Raw genomic sequence first — 25,248 nt, forward strand, 5'->3', positions numbered from 1 at the left:
TTTTGTTTGATTTTGTTTTGAATAGGAAATTCTCTTTAATGAGAATTGAAATGAAATGAAATTAAACAATTATGGGGGGGGGGGGGAGAAAAAGAAGAAAAAAAAAAAAGCAGGACATGGACTTCTTGGATGAGTGCTTCCACCTCATGGAAGTGCTCAATTCATCAAGTGATAACAGTGATAAGGGAAATTACCAGTAAATGTCAGATTTTTTTTTTAATTCTGCAAGGAAAACAACTTTAACATCCAAAGGGTAATCTAGGTGCCTTGACCATATTCTATATATTTTTTCTCTTTTTTCTTTTTAAACTACCTTTGCCATCCACAGATCCATGATACTTTTAGCTACTTCAGGTGCTTCTGGGTGGATTTTCCATTGCTGGGACTTGCAATCCACCTTGTAAGGGAAAAAAAGGAAAAATATAATCTGAAAATATTGTTGATACGCAAGTATAAGCAGCACCAAAAATTGCTTTTTTTTCCAAATATTAGGTGTCAAGTGTACTCAGTATTTGTTGCAAAATGTGAATCAATGAATTCAGAACATTCTAAGTCCTGCAGAAATAGAATAGAACTACAGCACTGAATGTTGGCTTTTTCATGAGTATAAATTTTTATAAGCTTATTTTAACAGCAGCAATATACTAAGATGGCCATCCCACACTGATAATAAGACAAGATAATAAGGTATAACAAATACAAGTATTGCAGTAGAAACACCAAAAGCCCTGTAATATATCCATTCCACAACTATTTGTGTAAAATTTTACAAATCACCTATACTAAGTAATACATATACTGTTGAACAGAATCACTTTTAACCACATGTTTCTAATGCAACCTTTATAAATTTAATTGATTGTAGGCAGGATTAGTCCATGTTTTATGGTTTCTGTCTATGAATTCCTCAGTCAATTCATTTTTCAACTGCTGCAGATAGGCTAGAATTTTAAGTGTACAAATCTGATCCCCAGAATATATAAATAATACATGAAGAATAGATGGTACTCACTATATTTAGACCAACAGTAAGTGTGGAAACAAAATGCAAATCAGTTTAATTAGAAAGCAGCCTGTCAGATCAGAATAGAGCTTAAACTGGGTCCAAGATTATTTCTCTGAATCTAATGTTGTTGTTTTTAAATATTTATATGCAGTGTAATGTTGAAAATATCCCCTAGAGATTACAGAATGCACTTACACCTCCCCAGGCTCTTGTGGACTAATCACTTTTCTTCTTCTATCTGACTGTAGAAACATGTGAAGGATGGGGTTTTGCAAAGTTTCAGCATAATCAGGACGGTCTGAAATGGTGTGACTTTGGCCTCTGCATGCACAAGAGAGTAGAAAAGATTTTGTTGTCCTTTCTATTTCCTGTATAGCTCTTAGCAAACACAGTTTACCTCCCAGTGAAAAAACATCCTCCTTTTCTAAGCACAAGTCCGTGCAGTTTAAAAACCTTGAGAATGATTCTTCCCACCTTTTATTCTTTAATAAAGGAAAAGGTACTTTTGTATTTTGCAATTAATAGTCCTTTCTATGTTCTACTTCTATACTGGCACAGCAGCCCTTTGCTATGGGCTTCATTCTAATGATAAGCTCTAGATATGTTAACAGAAATTAAAGAAGAATAAGGAAAAAAAACCCCAACCTTCCGAAAATACATATATACTTCATTTGTCAGTTTAAAGACTATAAAATATCCTATCCCTGCACTTCAGCTCCTTCAAAGTTGATCACAGTAAATTATAAAGTAAAATCAACAGCATTTCTCAAATGGATACAGAGGGTTTTTTAAAGGTAACAAGTTAATGAAAATGCATTTTATTATTCAAGCTGAAGGAAATCCTAAAAATTATAGCTACTAAGTAGAATTATTATGGCAGAAAGAAAAAGAGGAGGGCCACTGTGGAATTGCATTAATATCAAATGAAAGAGGGAATGCAACACTTTTTCATCTACTCTTTTTTTTTCTCTGAGATTTCTTAACCACTTTAATGAAGAGTCTTTTGTTCCTGTTTTAGAAGGAGAAAAATGATGGCTTTGTTCTCTCCTTAAACATTACACAAGCCTTAACATAGAAAGCACTTCTAACTCATGTGATTTACTCTCTAAAAAGAAAAGAAAGCTTTCTCCATTGCCATTATTCATTTATTAATGTAGATTTAAAAATACTCATTGAAAAGCCCTATGCAAAGAAAAAGAGAGCAGATGACATACACAGATATGACACCACGCTTTGAAATGCTCCTTGAAATACTGAAATGTTTAAAAGCTACAAAATTATCATGTCATTTTAAAATAATTAATTATGAGAAAAGCAATACATCAAAATATGAGATCTTTGCATCCCTGTTATCCAAACACACTTGACGTTATCCTTCTGAATGTATTGCTACCTCTTACTATGAATAAGTAAGTGCATGCTTGGAAGGTGTCTTAAGTGCCTGACAATCTCTCAAATAGAGATTTTTGTGGCTTGGTTCTGGCGCATCATTTGTTTTTCATCTTTTAATAAACTTAATAGGATAAAGTTCTGTGCTGGTTTAAAGGCAAACCCACAGGAGAAATGAATGCAACACAAAGGAGGTTATAAGTCAGTGTTACAATTTAATAACAATATTACAATAAATGCAATGGCACAAAGAGAAGAATTGGTGTTAACCCACAAAACCCCAGAAGTATAACTCAGCACCCTGGGGCACAAGCACAAAGGGGTTTGTCAGTCTCTGTGCTGAACCCTATGTGGTTCCCCCAAGTCCAAAGTAAAAGTCCAAAGTGGAAAATCCATTGGTGCAGCTGACAGTTACAGTCTGGTGGAGAGTGGTGGTCTCCTCCTGTTGAGGTCTTGGTCCTCCTCTTGATCTGACGAGTGACCCCTGAGGTCTTTTTTATCCCACGATATATACCCCGAGGTCCAGGTGGGATCACCCACTACCTCCCTCAGGGTGGGGAGTCACACAGTGGGTGATCTAACTCTGTGAGTCATGGGTTATTTTGGAATTGTTGATGGCCCATTAGCAGACACGCCCCCTCAGGCTGGGTGTGAAGGTGCTAACAACTCCCTGGAGGGGGGTTATCACAGCTCTTATCTCAGAGATGTCTTTCACACCCAGGTCACAACCTGAGGGGTCAGGTGTACCCTGGGCAGCTGCTGCAAATGGTCCATTGTTTTTGGGAAATGAATAGAGGGTGTAGAATACATAACTTTGATTACCCCCACACACTGATAAACTGGTCCCACCTGCTAAACTAGGACAAATTCTCATTAAATATCAGACCTTATATTAGTTTTAGGGTAACAAGCTGAAGCAACAGATGGCAGATTTATGTATATTAGACTAAATCTCTGCACCATAATTAAAAGTTTACTGGAAAAAAGTAATGAAAAAAGAATATTCTTTGGCTGAATATAGTTGAGTATGAAGGTGTTTTGAGACCATGGGACTAATTATTGTAGGAATTGTTGCATCAAGTTGCCAGGTTTACTGGCAAAGCCAGCTGGATCAAGTTTTGTGCATATATGTCTATACGTGTGTCTGCATGGGGGTTTATATTTATGTGACCAGTGTGACCAAGTTGAGAACTAAATGAATTTTTGATCAATGTTATGGTAGTTAAGGATATAGTTTTTCATGTGACATTATATTACATTTTATTCTTATCAGGAATAACTAACATTTCATATACCTGCCATGCAATATGTCTTCCCTGTGGTCTCTTTAGGCTCTCCATATAGAGACAAGATCACTATAGCAATTCTTCAGCTACAAGAGGAGGGCAAGCTCCACATGATGAAAGAGAAATGGTGGAGAGGCAATGGCTGCCCAGAGGAGGAAAGTAAAGAGGCCAGTGCTTTGGGAGTTCAAAACATTGGAGGAATCTTCATCGTGCTGGCAGCGGGATTGGTGCTTTCTGTCTTTGTAGCAGTGGGGGAGTTTTTGTATAAATCAAAAAAAAATGCCCAGTTGGAAAAGGTAAATATAGTCGTTATCTATTTTATTTTATATTAATGGTCTATTTAAATAGTTCTTTAAATATCTGGTAGTGAAATGTAGGTGATGCATACTTACTGTTTATTGTTATAGTACAGTACTTCTACAACAAAGGATGACAGCAAGTTATCCAAAGTTTTATATTTACAGCTTTTAATTTGTCTTCAATGTGTTTAATTGTAGCCAGATTTCAGGACAAGTGACTATTTCTCCTCTTATTCAAGCATGAAAAAAGACAGCTTTTTACTCCTGGAAGTTCACTGCAGTTAATTTTATGGATGAAGAAGAAATCTGAAACTGTAATGGGAAACAAATTAATCTTCTACAGATAATTCTGATTTTCAAAAGACAAACTGTCTGTACCTAAAAGTCAAAATCTAAAAATGTCTTTATAAAAATGTTCTTTACAGGAGTTTATACTTGCAAAATTGTCCTGGTAGCATCTGGAAAACATTACATCAGTGTGATTCTTTTTTTGATGGTTTTCCTACTGATCTGATTTCCTGTAATTTCAAACTGGCCCGGTCTTGAAACTTTTGTTAACTTGTTCTGTACTTGCAATTTATACTGTAATTGTGCCAAGACTAGTGATATACTGAGAAATTCTTAGTTGAAATTAAATTTTTCGCTTATTAACTAAATAAACCTTTCTCTCTCTATATATGCCCATGTTTAAACATAAACATTTTGAATTCTAAAAATTGAGAGAAAGTGTTGGATTTTACTAGGGCTTTTTTGGTTTGTGAGGATTTTTTTCATTTGTTTGTTTGTTTTGTTTTGTGTTTTTGGGTTTGTTTTTTTTTTGCTTTTGAGGTGTTTGTGACCTATGGCAATTTCTAAATTTATATTTAGAAAGTTAATTCAATAAAATCTGTAGTAAATCCAAAAACTATATTTATATTGGCATTTTTCCAGGTGCTACTGGTGAATTTTTGTAACTTGAATCATTACTCAGAAATTTTACTATTTGTTTTCACTTCTTTCACAACTTTTTGGTATTCAAGCGTCCTGTTATGAAGATACTGTTAAAAAAGGGTTTTTTTTCTAATATACACTAAGGCAGTGTGAGGTTTCAAAGTACTAAACACTGTTTGAAGATGGGTACATTTATTTAATTGTTAAAGGACACTATAGGTCCTCATCTTTATGATACTAAAGGCTAATTCTATCTGTTAAAATACTATTGGAATGTTGTTTCTGAAATGAATTTGGGAGGAAAAACATACTGGTTACTTAAAAAACCAAATGTGTTATTCTCAATAGTTTTTATCCATTCCTAGCATGGAAATGGATCTGATAGAACATTGGTATAATTTGGTTTATCTTTTCTATATTTTTAACAAGCACTCACTTAGAAAAACAGGACTGTTTTGATAATAATTTTGTTCCATGAGTTCAGTGTTTTGCAAGGTGTAAATGCATGTCTTATGTGACAATATCAGCATGCTGGAAGTTGTGACAGAAAGCAAACAAATTTCTTAATTAAGGATTTGTTTCTTTAAACTCTACAGTTTTGGGTGTTATGTGGTGTTTGTGGGGTTTTTTGTTTGTTTCGTTGGTTGGTTGGTTTTTTTGTGTGTTTGCTTTTTTCCCATTTGTTTATTAGTCAGATTAGAAGTAGCAATGACTGAAGAAATCTGACCTTCCAACAATAATTGTTCCAGAAAGGTCTCATCATCAAGTATTTAGACACTTTAGAAAGTTAGGAATAAATCTGAAGCAGAGGAGTCAGGTCTCTCTCCTCTCCTTCTTGCCTCTAATTCCTTAACTTCCCTCTCCTCCCTGATACATGCACGTGCCCTGATGTCGAAGAGACCATGAAAATTTCAGTGCAATCTTTCTTATGGAATGAACTTAACATGAAAATGATGCCCACATCCCTACACCTGACATACCCCAGCACCCCTTCACCCACTCTTCAATGCAGCACCCACAGACCTTCAGAAAATGTCTTCTTCCAACCTCTCCAAATGTAGCAGATTCCCTTTGCCTAGGAGAGGGTGTAAGAGTAGCCAAAGAAGAGAAGAGGAGTCCTGTCATTTGTCTCCTGCCTCTACAAGTCTGCTAGGATGAGTAAAACATGCAAGTAAAACTGTCTTGTCTACCCCATGGGGAGAGAAGAGGCACCTATTTTTGGTAAAATTTATGGTTTTACTCCTTTGGAATAAGAGTATCATTGAATTTGTATAATTTTTGTCAATATTTGGATACAGGGAAGATCAAAGGTCATTTAACAACCAAGGAAACAAAACAAATCAGATAACTTCAGCTGCTGAGCATATGGAATATCCTGAGATATGTGGGCACGTGTGTTTGCTTTTTAACGTATACAAACTGTTCAGCTGTACTTCCAGCAGAGAGGCCATGCAGATTTGAAAGTGTATAATACAGATAAGTTTTTTAAGCATTTCCTATGTCACCCTGTTCCTGGAGTACACACATAAAAGGAGACATTGGCTGGTGTGAACCTATTTGGAGGAGTGAAATCTTGAAAGCGATTGAGCTCAGAAAAGCAGCAGACAAAATGGTGTTATTTGCTAAAATAAAATATGTTGCATCTTGCAAGCAAAGTGGTTCAGAACATGTATGCCCATGATGTGCTCAAAAATCCAAAGGAAACATATGACACTCCTGTAGGCTTTCTGGGAAACAGATGATTTTACGCCACCATAACACTTTCCGGACACAGAAAAATTCCTCTTTTATTGACATCCTTCCAAAGGAAAGATAAGCCAGGATGCTATCACAGTCACTCTGTCAGTCATTCACACTTACTAGAGCTAGTTTCCTTGAGAAAGGAGTATCCTAATTTACTAAATATTTTCTAGAAGATCCTGAAAGTATGGAGTTGAAAAAAACAATATATGGATTAAATTCTGCTGTCATTTATAGCCATTCAAAACTCACTGAGACTTCCGCAGGTCAGAACTAGGTATGCTTGTGTAAAAATTGCAGATATACATTTTGTTAATTTTGGACTGTTAAGTACTTCAAATAGCATGAAATCAGACACATACTTAACTGTTCATTTCATTATAGGAGATGAGGTCATATGCTTCCTATAGTACAAAATTCTAAATTAAATTGTAATTACTGAAACAGTAACACCAACAAAGTATTTTTGGAGTTACACAATCAAATCATAACATACACATAAATTAAATTAACCTCTCTGAACCAGTTATTTGTTTATAATTTATTATAAAAGGAATAAAACCAATAAATAAATTAATACTGGTTTATATTTGCCATGCATTTCCCAAGGAAGCAACAAAAAAATATTGAACTTTCCATGGTAAATAGTTCACTCTTCAGCTGTGCAAACAAGGCTCAGTGAATGAGCAATTAGCAGTACTGGGCCCACAGCAGAGATCAATAGCTGGAAATACACACGAGTAATGTACAAAACTGTTTTACTTACAACTGTAGATTCTATTGAACAAGAAATTCTGAATGCTGAGCTATGACCTGTATATGAGACTAAATATGTCTTTGAAAATGGCATAAATTTATCTGGTTCACTCTTGCCAAAATGAATTGCATACAAAAATTTAAAAAGGCTTCTGCAAAATGCTCAAAACATGTTTTTATAATGTAAGGATAACGGGAAAGGAAGTTTCTGATCCTAGCTGGCTCAAAATTTCATGCAGCTTTAATGAGCTGGAGAGAATTTAGGTTATGGTAGTATTTGATCTTAAACTTATGAGAAATTTTGTGGGTTTGCTATGATTGCTAGTAATTCTGAGTTTTCTACCTCACATACATGTTTTAATAACGGGATTACCTGGAATGTATTTTGAACCAGATAATGCTGCTAGTGTTGCCTAGTACATAGTCTCACTGTTTCATTCAGAGGAAATACTGGGAACGGCAAAGCACTGTCCTTGTCTCTTCTAGAATTATGACATTCTAATTGGGACAGTGGAAAGGGGTAGGAGGATATGACTGGTCAGGGGCTGCCCTGATTGCATTCCTGCAGAGCAACCACAAGATGGTGCCTTCTAATTTCTGAGAGGGAAATTTAATTGTTGCTTTTTAATAGAATTTATGTCACAATGCTCACCTATTGTTTAATTGCAGCCTTTCTAAAAATGCTAACGGCTCATATTATTTCTGATTTTTTATGATACAAACATCTAATTATGTCATCTGCTTGGAAACATGCTATTATCAGACCATTTTTTCTAGCCAATCTTGACAATAAATACTTAGTCATTTGCATTTTATAATTGCTTTTGCTGGTGAATGACCTGCTCCCTGATTTTAACAGGCACTCAGAGGGCAGTGAATAAGCAAGGTTAGAAACAGAAGCCATTTAAAACAATTACTATGTCTTTTCTCTTTTTTCTTTTTTTTTCTTTATTGATTTGTTTCAATACATTATGGGTTTATGTCCATTTCATAATAGCTCATATTATTATCATAAAGCCAGGGAAAACATTGACCTTGAAGACCATGATTCTCAGTTTGAGAATTTATTGAACATTCCCTTGCTTTTGTGTGGATTTCTTTTAAGTCTTCTCTGAGATTATTTCCATTGTCACATCACCCTCACACAGTGGTTAGATACCACTGTAAGTGTTAGACTTGTGATAGAAACTACATATGCACGGCTGAAAACTTTAGGATGAAATTCACAATATTCCTGAAGGCACTGTCAAGAACATTGCTTGTTGTCACCCTTTTGAATGGTTGTCCTTGTACCTATCCTGGTCAGGGTTTCTTTGGAGAAGGTGTCATTTTTTTGAGGAGTTATCTGCAAAACTGCCTTTCTGGACATCAGCGTTTCCTAGAGGCAAAGAGGGGTCAAGACCTGATAGGCTGAAAAAGCTGTTGTGCTGCAACCATGTGCAGTGGACACCTCATCCTGGTTTTACTTCTGTGAAATATGATTTAACTGTTCTCAATTTGTTTACATGAAGTTAGTGCAAATATTAACACGAGTTTATTTTCCAAGGTCCTTCTACAATCTATTTGCACCAGGATAAGTTTATTTCACTATGTCTTACAATGCTTCTTTTTAGAATTGGTGTCAGCAAAGTGCATATGTGTAACTTGTCCTACATGGAAAAGAATTACAGGAAGAAGCTAATACGTACTGAGATTTTGTGATGCTTCTGTGGCAGGAGCATAGTTAGAAAGTTAGTATTTAATTTTTTGTTCTAATCATTATTTAACAAACAGTCCAAAACAAAATTTCCAGTTTCAATACAAAAAAAAGGAAAAGGTTTTAGGATCCTTTATTAATTTGCCAGAATATTTTATGGTGTGGCAACTTGGGTTATTTTTCCAAATTTTACTACATTAGTTTTTGCTAAAGTATTTTTCATTACTTTCTCAGAAAAAAAAACAACAAACCACACAAGAAAACAGACAAACCAAAATGCCAAACCTGACCAAAAAAACCCCAAACAATTACATCAGTTTTGCTGGAGTTCAAAAATATTCCTAATAGTTTAATATCAAAAGCCTTTGAATTTGGGACAGTAATTTATAATAGTTTTGGAAAAATCCCAAAGTAAATCTCAACCTAGTGATTTTTTTTTTCCAGAGGGAGGCAAGTTCAAAAGATTTTAAAGTTGAAAAGCCTGTTCCTCAGGCTGCAAGAAACAAAAGAATGTTGACATTCTGGGTAAATCAAAGTAAAAGCTTTGGGATTTATATCCCAAATAACTTTTATACAATATACAGTCAGTGATATAGGCCGTATTTCTGTGTCACATTTTATAATGGACTAACTCAGAAATTTTAATTTTGTCTGGGAAAGACAGCAGCTGTAACAGTTTATGAAAGGAAATGTTTTTCCAACTTTAACACATTTCATTCTGCAGATATACAGTTGGAAAATTGGGAACTTCCATCATCCTGTACTCTCTTGAGCACTGTATGTGGATATATAAACTTGTATGGTTAATTTGTGTGTGTGTAACTGTACAGATTTCTTGAAGCTGACATATTAATTTTAATTAAATGATCTCTTGGAAACCAAGTACGTATATATCAGAGGATGTTTTCTAAGGGAAGGAACTGTTATGAAACCCAACAAAATAAAACAAAACCCCCACAAACCAAAATGAAATCCACAGCCCACACTCCCCCAAACACCTTTAACAGAAGGTAAAAAACAAACAAACAAACAAAAAGACAATCATGAAAAGGTGGAAAAAAACAATTTACTGACTTCAGCATTTTAAAAGTAATTTATAAACAATAAAACTCTAAGAACAAGATCTCTATTTTGATGTTTGATTTTTGATCTTTGATTGCAGCTAAACCAATGTCTTTTTGGTAATAGATTTTTTTTCTGAGGTATTTTTAATAACTTAATTTGTGTCATTCAAAAAACAAAGAGCAGAAAGTGCAGAAATGTATGTAAAACTGACTATTACATAAGTACACGAGTAGAGGAGGTTCACTATAGCTTCATGGATATTCAGTCAAAAATCAGAGCTTAAATTATAAGTCTGAGTTATGGAATATTTTATGTTTGACAAGAATTTAAAGTTGCACAAAAAATGTTTTATAGCAAATGTAGTTAATTTTCACTCATCAATAGAAAGTAGAAACACATTACATAATTATTTGCTCCTCTGATAAAAATATCTTCTTCATTCTAAAGGAAAAAAATTCAGATTGTAGAAAATTCATGGTTTTCTAATAAATTTTCATCATCTTCCCCTAAATAGACTTTAAGATGTCATATTTTAATATGAAATTATTATTATTTTAATTCTGAATTGATCAGTTATGCTACAGCTAAGTGTAATAGTAAATAAAGTTTAGTTCAGCTGATTTGGTTACTTTGACAATTGTATGTCAACAAGCAACAACAAACACTTCTTTGCTCCCTTTTAGATTGAGAAAATATCATAGACCTTGTAAAACCTTGTAAATATAGAGAAATCAATTATATACCTTTTGATATCCTGTAGTGCAATACGATATAATAGCATGTTCAAAATGGTAGAACCCCTTGGCATTAAATTAATACTAATAGTCTCTCTCTGTTCAATATGATTTGAGGCCATGCCTTTATTTTTTTAAGTTCATACTATTGCACTGAACTATATAAATTTTTATGATGAATAATATACTGTGGACTTAAGCTGAGCAAACTAAAAAAAAAAAAAAAAAGAAAAGTATAGAACTCAGGTAGAAAAGGTTGTATTTATTTTCCAAAATGCCAGTATAAAATTAACTATTTATTTTCACAATATGTTATATAAAGTATTTTTATCCAGATAGATTCATACTCCAAAAGATTAATTACGTCATCATCCCTTCTTTTCACCATACCTCATGATCAACAAACCTGACATTCTATGGGCAAACAGAATTAATTTATGTGTAGGACCAAAAATGATTCAACAGGTAAAAGAACTCTCACATCCACTGGCTGAAAGTGCAAGATCTCAGGGGACTGATTTCAGTGCAATCAGGATCATCTCTGCTGAAAGGCAGAGAAATACCCTGGGCAGCTTTGATGACAAAGTACAGAAACATTAACAGTACAATGGATATCACTGTAAATCAAATAGACAGTACTACATATTCTGTTATTTATTTTCTCAGCTGCAACTACATGGCTGAAGTACTATTAATTGCTCTCAGTCCTTATATAATACCTGCTAGTCATGTGTAGCTATTGTCTAGGGTCACTACACTGCTGTACTACGTCCCAGAAGAAGATCTGGTGTGGCAAGGTTTACACCAGCAGAAATTATTGCCACTGACTGAAACACTAATGACAAATAGAACTTACTGCAATTGATTTAATTTAAAAACCCAGCCCCCAGCCTGGAGAAATCTGAGACTGTAAACCTCTTCCAGAAGAGGTGGAACTGAATAATGAGGGCGCATAATATCTTCTCAGTGCCTGCCTTTACGTGTCCAACACAGCATCTGTCTTTCTCCCTGGCATTAAGCTGCCATCAGCCCCCTACTTCAGCCAGGGACTGGAAGCTCAAAATGACTGCACCATCCTGGCCTGACAATAGAGTAGGACTGTGTATCGTCTGTGTGTCAGTGACACCACAGCCCAAATTATTTCATTATCTCCTCAGTGGCCTCATATACATGTTGAAAGGAGAGATGACAGGATGAAACCTTGTGGAAGCCTGCATGAGAGAGAGCTCTCGGGGCTGATGAGCAATTGCCCTATGCCATCCTCTGGGATTTCTCTGAGAGGAAAGAGTGGAACCACACAAGTGCAATCCCTTCTGCCCCAGCCTAGGTCCACAGGTGAGTCAGAAAAGCATCATGGTCAGTGTGATGTCCAGAAAGGCTGCTGGCAGAGCTAAACAAAACCACTTTGAAAAAGCTTTCTGCACTAACAGAAGTTCCCCATCAGCCACAGGAAATAGTGTAGCTGTCAGGATGTACTCAGACTGGAAATCAGGTTAAATAGTTTCAGAAGATTTTAGGTGAACTCAGGATTGCTTTACCAGAAGTATCTGTTATCCACCAGAGTGCATTTTGTACTGTCAGGAAATAAATTTTAGTATTTGAGAGTGACTGAATTGGGGTTTTGGGTTTGTTTGTTGTTTTTTTTTTTGTTGATTGTTTATTGGGATTTTTTAACCCAATTGATAATTTATTTAAGGCAAGCTGAAATTTTATTCTTCCACTGGGAGACACAATAAACTCTAGAAGTGGTCTGCAATGAGGTACTGTATGTCATCTGAGTTCATCGCATAATTGTAAAACTCACTGAGCACTTCAGCCTGTGGAAAATTGTTTCAGTGGTTTTTTGTTATAGGAAAGGTTAGTCCCATCAGACTTTTGTTGATCCTCTCCATCAAATAGCAACAGAAGTCCTTGAAACAACCTGCACTCAACTCAGTTACAGAGCAAAGCATCTTGTGCTTCATCAAGTTATCTGGAACTACTCTACTGGTCTTGACTTTGAAAACACTATGGTAAAAGCAAAACTTGATTTGTGGAATTGAAATTTTCATTTTGCTTGTTATTATTGTCTTAATTTCAGCAGGCAATGGAATCTTACATTTTGTTCTGAAAATAACTTCCCAAAATTGCTCATTCTAATTCTATCAAAACCACAATAATTGTTAAGTCTGAATTTGAAAATGTATCGGTGATATCTTCAGGTGATCGGTGTGAACTCAGTCTGCAATGTACTTGTGCATTATACTTGCTATGGATTGAAAATGTGTTGCATCAGAAGAGTCAGTGACAAAATATTTCAATTTAACTATATTATGTATATATATAAATATGTATAGGAGGTACATATATGCAGAAGCTGTAAAACTACAAATGTGTCTAAGAATAGGTATATAAATAAGCAACGTAAAAATCTGATCATTACAAGTACACTTCAAATATAATGATATATGATTTTGCTTTTTCTGAGGTTATTTTCTGTCTCGATGGTTCATGTCTTTGTGATCCTCAGTCAATATTTTGATAAGATTTGGTTTTCTGTCTAGAGGGTTTAAGATTGACATGTTTTCAATCTGCATATTCAAAATCCCTGGAGTGGCATAGGAATCAGAAAATTATTAAGGAGGGTGAGTCCAGGCCTGACACAGGAGCATTAATTCTCAGCTAACTTCAAGACAAAAAGCAGAAGGATTGGTATATCCTACTAGCTGCTAGAAAAATGATCCATAACCCAAGACAATGCAAGATTACTTCTGTTATTGCTTTAAGGTCATTGAACAAAGCTTCTTATCATATCTGACTCACAAGACTGAAAGTAATGGACTTCTGAGTAAATTTTAAAGCTTTTTATTGAATATTGTCAGTTAACTTTATATCATCTGCATCAAAGAAAGGAAAAATATCAAGTGATTGGAGATTTTTATATTTAAAATGTATTGACTATTAATCTCTTAATTTGGAATGTTTGGTGTGGTGCAGGCATGCTGTTCCTGTCTTTCTGTTGCTCTTTTTAGGCTGTTAAAATCAAAGTCTGCGGTGATATTCTCATTATTCCGTGTCTAACAAATGCTAATATGATTTCTAATTACCTTTCTAAATTCCTATAAAGCAAAATACTGAAAACAATGTAAATATTATCCACCCTTCATGGTAATACAAATATGCAAAGACACATTTTTACACTTCGGCAATAAAGCCATACACAAGCTTTCTAAATAGATTGTAAGCAGTGGTAAGCAGTGGTAACATTTTGCAAAATTATCATGTTGATTATACATGACTTGTGAGATGTCATCTGTGGGAAAGAACATCAGAGGTATCAGTTACTTCTTTACTCATCTTAAGGAGAGGAATTTTTTCAAAATTGCTTTGTGTTAGAAGGCTTAGAACTACACTTCTGACTGAAATTTTATTTGGTACACTTTTTTACATGTTTTATCATGATTTTCTGCAACAAAACAGATGTATTTGACTCCACTATTGTTTAGAGAGCTGTACACCATTCTTAAACTCTTCTATCATTTGATTATATCTAATACGACTTGGAGGCAGCATTTACTTTCTGGTAGTAGTTAAGAAGACAACTTATGATCTTGTAAGGGTTAGTGAAAAATCAGTAACAACTGATGTTCTTGTAACATGCACGCAGTGTGGAAGGTAAGTTGGGGCAAAAGGTTATTTTCTTTGAATTAAGTGGAGAGACTTGTAATATATACTAAAAGTGCTCAATTTCAAGATAAACAACCATTTTGAAATGCAGCCTGTAAGTTTTATGAATACTTTGCTGTTTTCCCCTAGCAATCTGACTGGTCAATTGGATTCAGAATTAGGACTTTGCAGTATATTTCCTAAAATTATATCTGAAAATGTCTGTCATCTGGGACAAAAAAAAATATTCTGGAGCTGCTTTTTTGTTTTCATGCATCATTATTCCAAAAGTTGTATGACAACAGTGAGAGAACATAAAGTTTAATTGCACAGAAAATGGAGACTACACGGATTGGAATTGAAATGAGACAAAAATTAATAATTTCAATTTACAAAAGTAAAACATAAAGTAATAATTTCTAAAATTTTTGAATATAATTTTTTAATATGTGTAAAAACTCTTTCAGATATTTATCAGATAGAACACAAAGAATAATAAAGATACCACTCAGGAACTCTTACATAGCTTTGAAATAATCTTTGTTTAAAATACGTGATTATTTCAGTGAGTGAAATTTGAAAAAAAGAAAAGAAGATTCTCTTAAGAATGTGCACATAAGTTTCCATAACCTTAAATTATAGAAAATAATTTGAAAACACAGAATGGAAGAATTTTCTGTATAAAATAACTCTCAGAGTTGGGTTATCTGCTTTCTTAACACTGTCAGTCATTCCAACATTTCTCATTTAATGAATTTTCATATCCATGTAAAATTTTCAGATAAAATGTGTCGATAAATTTCTTGAGATTTCAATTTCAGGATATTTCAGAATCTTAGTGTGTATATTCTCAGCTTTTGGATATTGTTTGTAATTCTTTTCCTACTGATATTGCCTAAAAATTTATATGCTTTGCAGATCTTTGCAAAGGTTTTGGTGGACTGATGCATGTCGAAAAGCATTTATTCTAATTTGACACTCTTGTTAGATGTCTTGGCAAAAAAGACAAGAGATGAAATCCTGAAAGTGTTCAGTGTTAATGCATCATTTTAAAATTAGCAGGAATTTGTTCCTTAGATTGTTTCAGTCTTTAGAGAGCTGACTGCCATAAAATGACTGGAAGTGGTATAGTGCTGCGTTGCACCATTTACTTCCTAATGGATTCCCCACAAAATACCTGAGTTATGCGCTAGGTTCATCCCATAGTGGAATTGTCAAGATCTCAAAGCCATAGCAATTTAGCCTGAAAAACATAGGTAATACTAAAGTAAATCTTGTCCTTTTGAAAGATTTCAGGGCTAATTTCAGTTTCATAATCATAACTGCAGTTTTGATGCTAAACAACAGCACTTTCTTTAAAAAATAAAAAAAAAGTCTAAGAGGATTGAATATTTTCTTTCAAAGGATAGCAGGATAAGGAGGTACAGTTAGCTGTTTTCTTCACAATGCTCAGCAAAGATACCTTATGCATGAATATCTGACATGCTGCACTCGGGCCATTCAATTAGGAATTTTAGCCAATGCAAGTTGAAAGTTTTGCCTTGGATATCAATCCAGTGTACAGGAATATTTTTAACAGGAATCATTCATGAGTATCCATTGCAGAGGTCACTCCAGCCAGAAATGCCAGCTAGAAATGACAAACTTTTGCCTCTGAAGGACTTGTTCTTCACTCTGAGCCAGAGAGATATACCTTCCTCTCCTTTGGACTTAGAACTTAAACTTTTTGTAGTTTTAGGTGGTTAAACCCTTTCTATTGTAAGTTGAGTAGGCATCATTCCTTTATTTCAAACTCAGCAGGGAAAAAGGAATGCTTCAAAGGAAGAGTATCACAGCCAGAGTAAGGTTGCCCTTTCCTTCTGACTACCTGTTCCATTATTCATGCAAGGCATTAAGGAAGAGGGCATTTTTTTCAGGATTTGATGAATTCAAGTACAGTTCTAACCCATGACTGAGACAGCTCATGTTTTCACTCTTCTGCACAAACTGCAATTTTATTTAAAAGTATTGAAGTCATCACTGAATCAGGAACTACCACCAAAGCCTTGCCTCTGCCACTATGTGCTCTCATTCTCAATCTACACAACAGCACACATATTCCCTCTCTCCCTTTCTCTCACCTTACCTCTGTTAACTGCTTCTGTGCAAAGTGGAACAGGATCAGTAGGCAGAAAGTGCAAGTGTTTTTACCTTGGAAAGGTCTAATGTGTGTAGGTTGCAGCTGTTTACTGCGACATTGAAGCTTTAAATCTCCTCTGGCAGACACTGTTAAATTGACACTCTCAAATGCCTCTCACATTCAGCTCTAATGCTCCAGCTAATGACTGGCTGCTCACAAGAAATGTGTAATATCTGCCATGTGTCCTTCTTCAGCAGTTGTCATATTTTTTAAGGAACTTGTTTTGTTAGTCCTTTCAGAGCATACCTATCGGGTTGAACATGCATGAACAACCTGAGTGTGAATTCTGATAGAATCCAGGAGTAGCCAAGCATCAATGTGTTTAACAGAATTTCTACTACTGACAAATGGTAAAGCTATAAAGTTTAATGTGGAAAACTGAGTGCCTCACTGCTAAGAGTGCTTTCAGTCCTGGAGGTTGGAAGCTGAATGCAGAGTTTTATAAACACAGCTTCAATTTAGGTTCCCAAAGAACTAGGTGCGGTGACATGTTTAAGAATTATCTGGATAATCTCCAGACTCCAGGTTTGTATGAATAAAGGTGATATAACTGTTCAGAAATAAAGCAGAGTTCTTATTTGAGAGATAAATTGGAGAATTATATATTTACTACCACTAATCACACAAAATGAAACAGCAGTCAAGAGACAGTTGTAGTAATTCTAGATGTTTGTCTTTTTGTTGTTTTTGTTTGATTTTTTGTTTATTGGTCTGGTTTTTTTGTTTGGGTTTTTTTTTCATTTGCTTTTTTTTCCAGATCATCTCCCTAGCCTGGAGACTTGTTATTAACAGAGAAAAATGCAAAGGGCTAAATTATACCTCAAATTTGCTTTAGGTGAAGGCAATTGTCAGAGGCTTGGCATAACATCTCAGCTTCTGAGAAGCGTTATTTCTCCATTAGCCAAAACACATTTAACTAAAGGTATATGATCCAAGCGGTTAATTCACTGGCCTCAAAACTGAGAGTCTTCTTCCTTCCATCTTTCATCTGTACTCCAAATCTCACACTGAGGCAAGGCTCATTACTCAGCATGCTATTAGCGGTTGAGAATTCAGTCAAACTAAAGGAATAGGGAAGTTTTATTTTACTTTTCAAATTTCTTGCACTGTAAATGGAAAAAGGGCTTTTAGGATCTACCTTTTGATGCAAGCATGCTAATATTCTGCTTTTCTAATAATGTGCTTTTGATAAAGGTCCACAAAACTGATTTTTTTCTTTTTTTTTTCTTAAAATAATGGAATAGATATTAGTTTTCAGTAATAGATCTAAATTTTTGTAAATTTCTTACACTAAAACTTGTTGTTTTGTTGAGGAACACTTATTTAAATAACATAGAAATTAAGTTATTATTTTGAAGTATGGCCAGTGTGATTTTACTGAATACCTAAGATGCACATTATATTGAGATGCTGTACTGTAAGGCTAATTTATGCTGGCAGAAATTTCTTGAAATATTTTTATGTATCATATGCATCCATAGTCAGTAGCTGCCAGATAAATATTTGTAGAGACAAGGTGATTTTTACAGAGTCATCACAGCTTTATAAATAATTTTAATTATTATGTGATGCATATTTTAGAGACAGCAATTTGTTTTGAGCGTCAGACTGAGACAAAGCAAGCTAACAGGCCTGACAAGGGTGTGCCAATACAGTGAATCTGCTACTAGACATTGCAGTTAGACATTTGTTACAGCTGTGTTTTTTTTGTTCCTCTATTTCCCTCTGTAGAGGTCCTTCTGTAGCGCCATGGTAGAGGAGCTAAGGATGTCTCTGAAGTGTCAGCGTCGATTAAAACACAAGCCACAGGCCCCTGTTATTGTGAAAACAGAAGAAGTTATCAACATGCACACGTTTAACGACAGAAGGTTGCCAGGTAAAGAAACCATGGCATAGAGCTGGGAAGCCAAATACCCCAAGCACAAACTGTCGTCTTTTTTCCAAACAACCTTGTGAGAATGTTTCCTGTGGAAATATGCAACAAGTGCAAAATAAAATGAGTTACCTCATGCCGCTGTGTCTATGAACTAGAGACTCTGTGATCTCAGCAGTTGCAATGGCCAGACTCGAATCGCAAGCATCATGGATCAACAAATTTATGCAGGGTTACACTGTTTGTCATGGGTTTCCACCATTCTGAATGAATGAATGTTCCATGTGGGTTTTGTGGCTGATCTCTAATGCAGTCTATGTGAGAAGTTACAGGTTCCTTTTGAAGTTCAACGGTTACCAGGAGATGGAGAATAAATGTCCAAGCTCATACAAACCACAGAAGGAGTCTAGTAAAAGTAATATCTCAGAACCGTAGTGGAACAAGAAACCATGTGGTCTTCTGAACTTACCAGCATAGAAAAGGTGGTAACTGCTGGTAGACTGAAACTAACCTCTGGACAGGCGATATGAGCTTTCTGGATGGAAGAAATGTTAAAAGTGAAGAAACATGAATCCCATGAATAGAAGCATAAATATGAGGATGCTCACCTGCTTTTTTTTTTTTTTGACTGTTTGTGACACTGAACTAAGTAAATAATTAAAAAAAAAGAAAAGGTAACTTAAATTTAGCTGGGTTGGAACTTTGATCTAAAAAAACCCAACAAAAATATTTCCACAATTTTGACCCAATTTTTAGATGAATGAAAGTTTCCTAAGTAAAAAGGAATGTATCTTACAACCTTTAGATATAAGAATTTTTTTTCTATAATTGTGAAAAGAGGGAGGGGGGTGGGAAGCAGTATATTTCATACATAGAGGGCTTTCATTTTAGCCTGAATGGGTTTTGAAACCCTTGCTCCTGCTACTAATTGAACTCAATGGAGCCTGTGCAATTCTCGCTAATGTTGGAAGTGGGATGGGTCACCCAAAAGAAGTGAATGTTGAGAACTTTAAGGAGGACTGCATTTTTCAATACAGTCACAGTACTAAATGAACAAAATTCTTGAGCAGTTTTTTTTTCTCCAAAAGAAAAAAAAATGTTCAGGTTTATTTGTGGAAATGCAAGATTTCTATGAAAATAGGTTTTGTATGGAAATTTTTGTAATACTTTTTATCAACAAAATAATAACTTGTGTTTCTGTCAGGGGTGTGATGCCAAGCATGAGTGGTAGTGCGTGTGCACCACCAACGTTTGGTGAAAACTATTTTTATCATGAGAAAGGAATCTTAGAAGAGACATATTTTCAAGTTATATAATATAAAAAAATAGGTGCACTACCACCACTGCTTACCATGCTACACCCTTGTTTTCCACTAGGCTGATAACATGCTGTCATGAACAACTGTGTGTAAATGGTAAAAGACACAGACCTCTTGACCACATTGTGATAAAAGTTAAAGTGCACTCAATTTGTTGTTTGAATCCAATGGAAAAAATAAAAAAAAAAAGAAAAGAAAACATTAAATTTATGTCAGTTTTAGTTGTTTTGGTTTTGCTGTGTGATTTGAGCAATGTATACACAGTAGTTTGGGTCAGTACTGGTACTTAGCTTCAGCTTAGTGCCCTATCCTGACAATTCTTGACACTAAATTCATGGCAAGAGAGTTTGTTGGGATTCCTGAGAGAAGCCACATCAGCACATTGTGATATAATTTGCAGGATCTGGCTCTTAGCTGCTTCAAAGCTAATTTATATGTCCTGACCGTGATGAGTTCCTGGACATAACATTTTGAAATACTGCCCTACAGATGCTGAATCTTGAACCTCTGTCTGCTGTAAATTTATTTCTATTTCAACAAAAAATGTATAGGATGAACTATGTAGGAATATTATGTCAACCAAAAAAGTTTACGAAGATGGTCTTTACAAGTATTTGGCTAATTAAAGAAAACCACAAAAAAACACTGAAATTATTATAAATAATACATCACTGGTGAATAATGAGATTATTTCTTTACTGGGACTTAGTTTAATTTTGTCATCATCTTTATAGCACAGGAATATAAGACATATAATTCCAGTTGTGAAATTATGTAATGAAATATGAGGGGAAATTGAGGTTTGTGTCTACTACCCAGTTATCGTAAATCTTCACAGAGATTGAGCTGGCCATTTCCATTGTGAGCAGGGACTGAGAAAGCAAATTCTCTTATATTTGTGAGTTTCATCCCCATTTATGTGATAACAGAGAACAGGTTATCTTTGTCTGAAGTATAAACAAGATAAAAACACCTTTAGCAATTATTCTGGAAATGAGTATATTTACATAATTTATATTTAAGTTAATTCTTTAAAACACAAAGGGGAAAAGACTAACTGTCATGCAACAAAATGAAAACTAATTATGATGGCTTGGAATGGAAAAAAAAATTGGGTATTGCATTTGATTGATGATTTACAATAAAATTTGTAAAATCATGTAATAAAATGCTGTATTATATTCAAACAAACCTTTCTTTTTTTCCATTGAGGATGTTGAAATATGCAGGATTTCATTCTCAACTTGATGCACATGACTAATTTTCATTAAGCTTTATGTGAGCCAAAGTAAGTATGAATTCAGAATATGTCCCAAATATTTTATTGGATCAAAGTCCCCCAAGGAAAAAACCCCAAACTTCTATCACAGAAGTATTGTGTCTTAATTAAGATTTCAGTGAGAATTTCAGCCTTCCTTTACTAAGGGAAATATGCAAAGTTACTGGAAATTTGTATTAAATATCAAGACTAGAAACGCATGGCTCCACAGATTCATAGTAGGATAATGGCTTTAAAAAAAAATCATACATTAACTCACGCTGTTATTTTGTTGTGCATTAATAATTATTTTTCTATTGAGACACTTACAGAAAATTGACTAACGGCCTGACCCCCAAAACAGTAAAATATACTACTGGTAGCTTTGTACTCCAAAAAGCTCAATGATTCATTTTCCTTTCACTTTTGAGAACAAAATCCTGAGTACTGAAGAAAACTTCATCATTTTGAAAGGCCTCTGAAAGGTTAATCCAAATTCCCAAATTCTCGTGTACTATACATTTCTATACTATCATTAAAATTGGTGGAACTACACCAGCTAAAGTCAAGTGAATATCTGGTCCAGGAAGATTCAGAATCTGTGACTTAACTGCTTTATGTGGTTTCATGTAACAGATTAATTAATTAGTCTGCTGATTTCCCAGGACAGGAAGATGGGTACTTCTCTGACTGACCTTGAATGTCACTCTAGAGAAGACTTTGAAAGCAGTTATAGCTCAGTTATATGGTCCAACCTGGTGGATGACAATGGAGGTTATAACTGAGCAGGACTTTTTTTTTTCCCCCTGTATCTGCTTCAATGAAAATAGGCATCTATAATCTCCAGGAATTCTCCAGACACACAATTTAGATCTTCAAGTTGTTTCATGGTTGTATAGCAATAGACAATTATGTGGATATTATAGGAAAAATGGTAATTTTTTTTCTTATTAATAAGATAAAGGTCATTTGCAAAGGACTGGTAACGAAAATTTTGAACTAAATAGTTGGATGAAATCAAGAGCTCTGTGGTGCTTTGTAGTAAATGAGGATTTGTTCAATCAGCAGGCCATTTCATAGTATTCTCATTTTACATAAATATCAGTACAGGCATATTCGCAGAGTGTTGGGAAGGTTTTATATGAGATATTGCTTTCTGAAATTTCTATCTCAATTTTCAGTTGAAGAATTCAGTATAGGTTTGAAATAACCTTTTCTTTCATTTTGAAATTACTTGAGGTTCTATGCATTAATCCTTGGTTTCATCAACAGAATGTTCCCCAAACCCAAAATAACACACTTCAGTCCTACTGCACTAAGTAGTTAATATTTCAGAATGGAAAAAACATAATTTATGGAGGGAAAAAACCCCACACCTGAATGCAGAGTCTCAAATAGAAGTAGGAGAAAGGCCCTGGTACTCTACAAAATAAAAATGTTTTCAGGGAAAAGGAGTCATGAGCAGAGGTAATGGCATACAAAGAGGTAAAAGATAATGCTATAAAATAATTTTTGAATTATTAATATATTAAGGATATTAGAAAAATATGTAAAGTATGCTTCAGACACAGTTTCACTTAGTCTCCAAATAGATCAGTCTCCAAATATATCAATAAACACAAAATGTGATGACTGAAATACTGACTATTTTCAAAGAAGTATCAAAATTAAATTTTGTGTCAAAATTAAAATTTTATCCAATACAGCCCCGACTATGTACTGGAATAATATCTGAGGCAAAATTGGGTGTACAGAAGCGACTGGGCTTTCTATCATAATTTTGAGGATGTGTGGGAAAAGAAAGGGTTACTGAGGTTGGTTTTTCTGACTTACAAGATCATTTCTTTACAACCTCAAATATGTTAAAGTCCCATCCCCTTCCTTTCCAGTCTTGCCTCTCTGCCTTCCTACAAGCAGCTCTGACACTACCAAGTTTATTTTCAAAGCCCATTTCTTCTAGTTTCCTTTAAATATAGTTCTAATTTAAAATAAAGTTACTCAAACACCTCATCTCCCCAGTTTGTATTCACCAAGATAAACACATTAGCTTTTCATGTGACTGTGATCTAATTGTCTTTCTTTTCATTTACTACCTTTCTCTGTCCCCTGCCTGTGTTATCTTCTCCTGTTGTTCTTGTACTTGCCTAGACTGTAAGCTCTTAGGGGGCAGGGAATCTGTCTTTGATTTGTTCTATGTAGCACCATGAACTATGGAGCTATATAAATAATAAAAAATGTAGATCTTCTTAAATGATGTTTGAAGTGATAGTGATCTGATCGACTGCCAGTCTAGTAATATATTGTTTTAGTTCATTGCCTGAAATCCTAATCACTGCAGCAATACAATAATGAAAAAAAAAAATAAAACCAACCCAAAGGAGCTATTACACTGACTCATCTTACTGGAATTTTCTCTACATGGTGACAATAAAGGAATACAACATCATGTTCACATACCTTCTATAAAGGTTTCAATAATAAACCAGGTGCATTAAAAATGGAGGGGAAAAAAAGTTACCACCGATATACAGGATGAGCTTTGGAAAGAGAACTTTTAATTGGTTTAAAATTTGAAAAGTTAAGATTAAGAGATTTATTAAATTAAAATAGATAGCAATCTTCATTGGTTAATTATTTTATGAGTATAATTAGCAATTTTCCATAAAATATAATTCTCATCAAAATTAAAGAATTTTGTCTTGTTTCTATTCAAGATCAGTAGCTTGGACTGGAATGACAGAATTGTGGGAATTTAAGAAAAATGTTAACTAAAAAAAAGGAAATGATGGATCTGATCTTGAGGACAAACATATCAGCCTTCTCTTTTATTTTTTTCTTTTTCAAGGAATGACATTCTGTATCACTGAGCTTGTTTTTTCTGAATGTTGAAGTGTACACTGGTAATTTTACACAAGCATATCTTTCAAGAATTCTCAGAGCAAAGAGAATGTTTTTCTTTCCTAATCACACAATGTATAGTTTTTCCAGCTACTTAAGAAATCTAAAAGTAGTGAAAAAAAATCTTAAAGTTCCCTTCTTTGTAATGACTGTAGGAGTTTTGTTTGGGGGAAATAAGATACTTAGTGCTACATTAAACTTACCTGAAAAAAATTGCATGAAAACATGAAAGAGTGATCAAGGTTTGAGTAGTTAATGTTCTTTCTGCAACACTATCTACCACAGACTAAAGTTGTAGTAATTTGATTTTGAAGGTACAAGTTCAAACCTCATGATGGATTTATGCCAAGGGTTGCCGCTTGCCAGTTCCGCACATGTAGGTTGCTGGCTGTTAAGCCCATGGAACGGAAAGCAGCCTAACACAGTAGCAAACTTGTCATTCTCTTTATGCTTTAACCACCCAAACTGTCTGGGCCATTTATACTCAGGTAACTCAATAGAAATTTATGTAATTTGCATTCTTGCAGATGCTATCCTATCATACAGAAAATTAATGAAGATGGAATTTCTAACACTGCCTACAACCCTTTTACTATGACACATGAGCCAGTTTTCAGTCTACATTATTGTTCACTGATCTAGTTCATAGTTCATCATTTTGAGGTTTTTATAGGGGATAATTCTAAGACCCTTGCTAAAGAAAAAAATAAGCATCCACTTTTCTTTCCTCTTCTGTGAAGCTAGTCTTCTCATTAGAGAGGGCGATTAAGTTGACCAAAGATGATTTTCCTTTTGTAAATCTATGCTGACTACTTTAAGGCAGTTGCTTGCCTTCAATATATTTGGAAATGATTTCCAAGATATACTCCATAATCTTCTCGGGAAAGGAGAGGAGGCTGATGAACCTGTGGTTTTCCACATCCTCCATGTTGCCCTTCCTGAAGGGAGGAGTGACACTTGCTTTCTTCCAGTCCTCAGGAATCTTCACCAACCACCATGAGCTTTCAAAGATTATTGAGTGATGTCACAATTACATCAGTCAGCTCCCTGATCCTTGGCAGGTGCATCTTGTCAAGTCTCATCAGCTTATATATGTCCAGTTTGTTAAAAAGTTCCCTAATACAAACCTTGTCCACCAAGGGTAAGTATTCTGTTCTCCAGACATCCCCAATAGT

At 34.7% G+C, this 25,248-nt stretch overlaps 1 protein-coding gene across 3 annotated transcripts in view; it reads left to right on the plus strand.

The window, feature by feature from the left end:
* GRIK2 (glutamate ionotropic receptor kainate type subunit 2) overlaps positions 1-23,454 on the plus strand; it is a 389,366-nt gene extending 365,912 nt beyond the window's left edge. For 2 of the 3 annotated variants that reach the window (XM_071548810.1, XM_071548812.1), the window contains exons 16-18: positions 3,727-3,977; positions 12,059-12,236; positions 18,457-18,553. In XM_071548810.1, coding sequence (XP_071404911.1) covers positions 3,727-3,977; positions 12,059-12,236; positions 18,457-18,470 — 443 coding nt within the window. In that variant the 3' untranslated portion in view covers positions 18,471-18,553. Of the gene's footprint in view, positions 1-3,726; positions 3,978-12,058; positions 12,237-18,456 lie in introns of all 3 variants that reach the window. The other variant, XM_071548811.1, reaches the window with a different exon arrangement.
* The last annotated feature ends 1,794 nt before the right edge of the window (positions 23,455-25,248 follow it).

Source organism: Pithys albifrons, chromosome 2 (genome assembly GCF_047495875.1).
Source record: "Pithys albifrons albifrons isolate INPA30051 chromosome 2, PitAlb_v1, whole genome shotgun sequence".
NCBI lineage: Eukaryota > Metazoa > Chordata > Aves > Passeriformes > Thamnophilidae > Pithys > Pithys albifrons.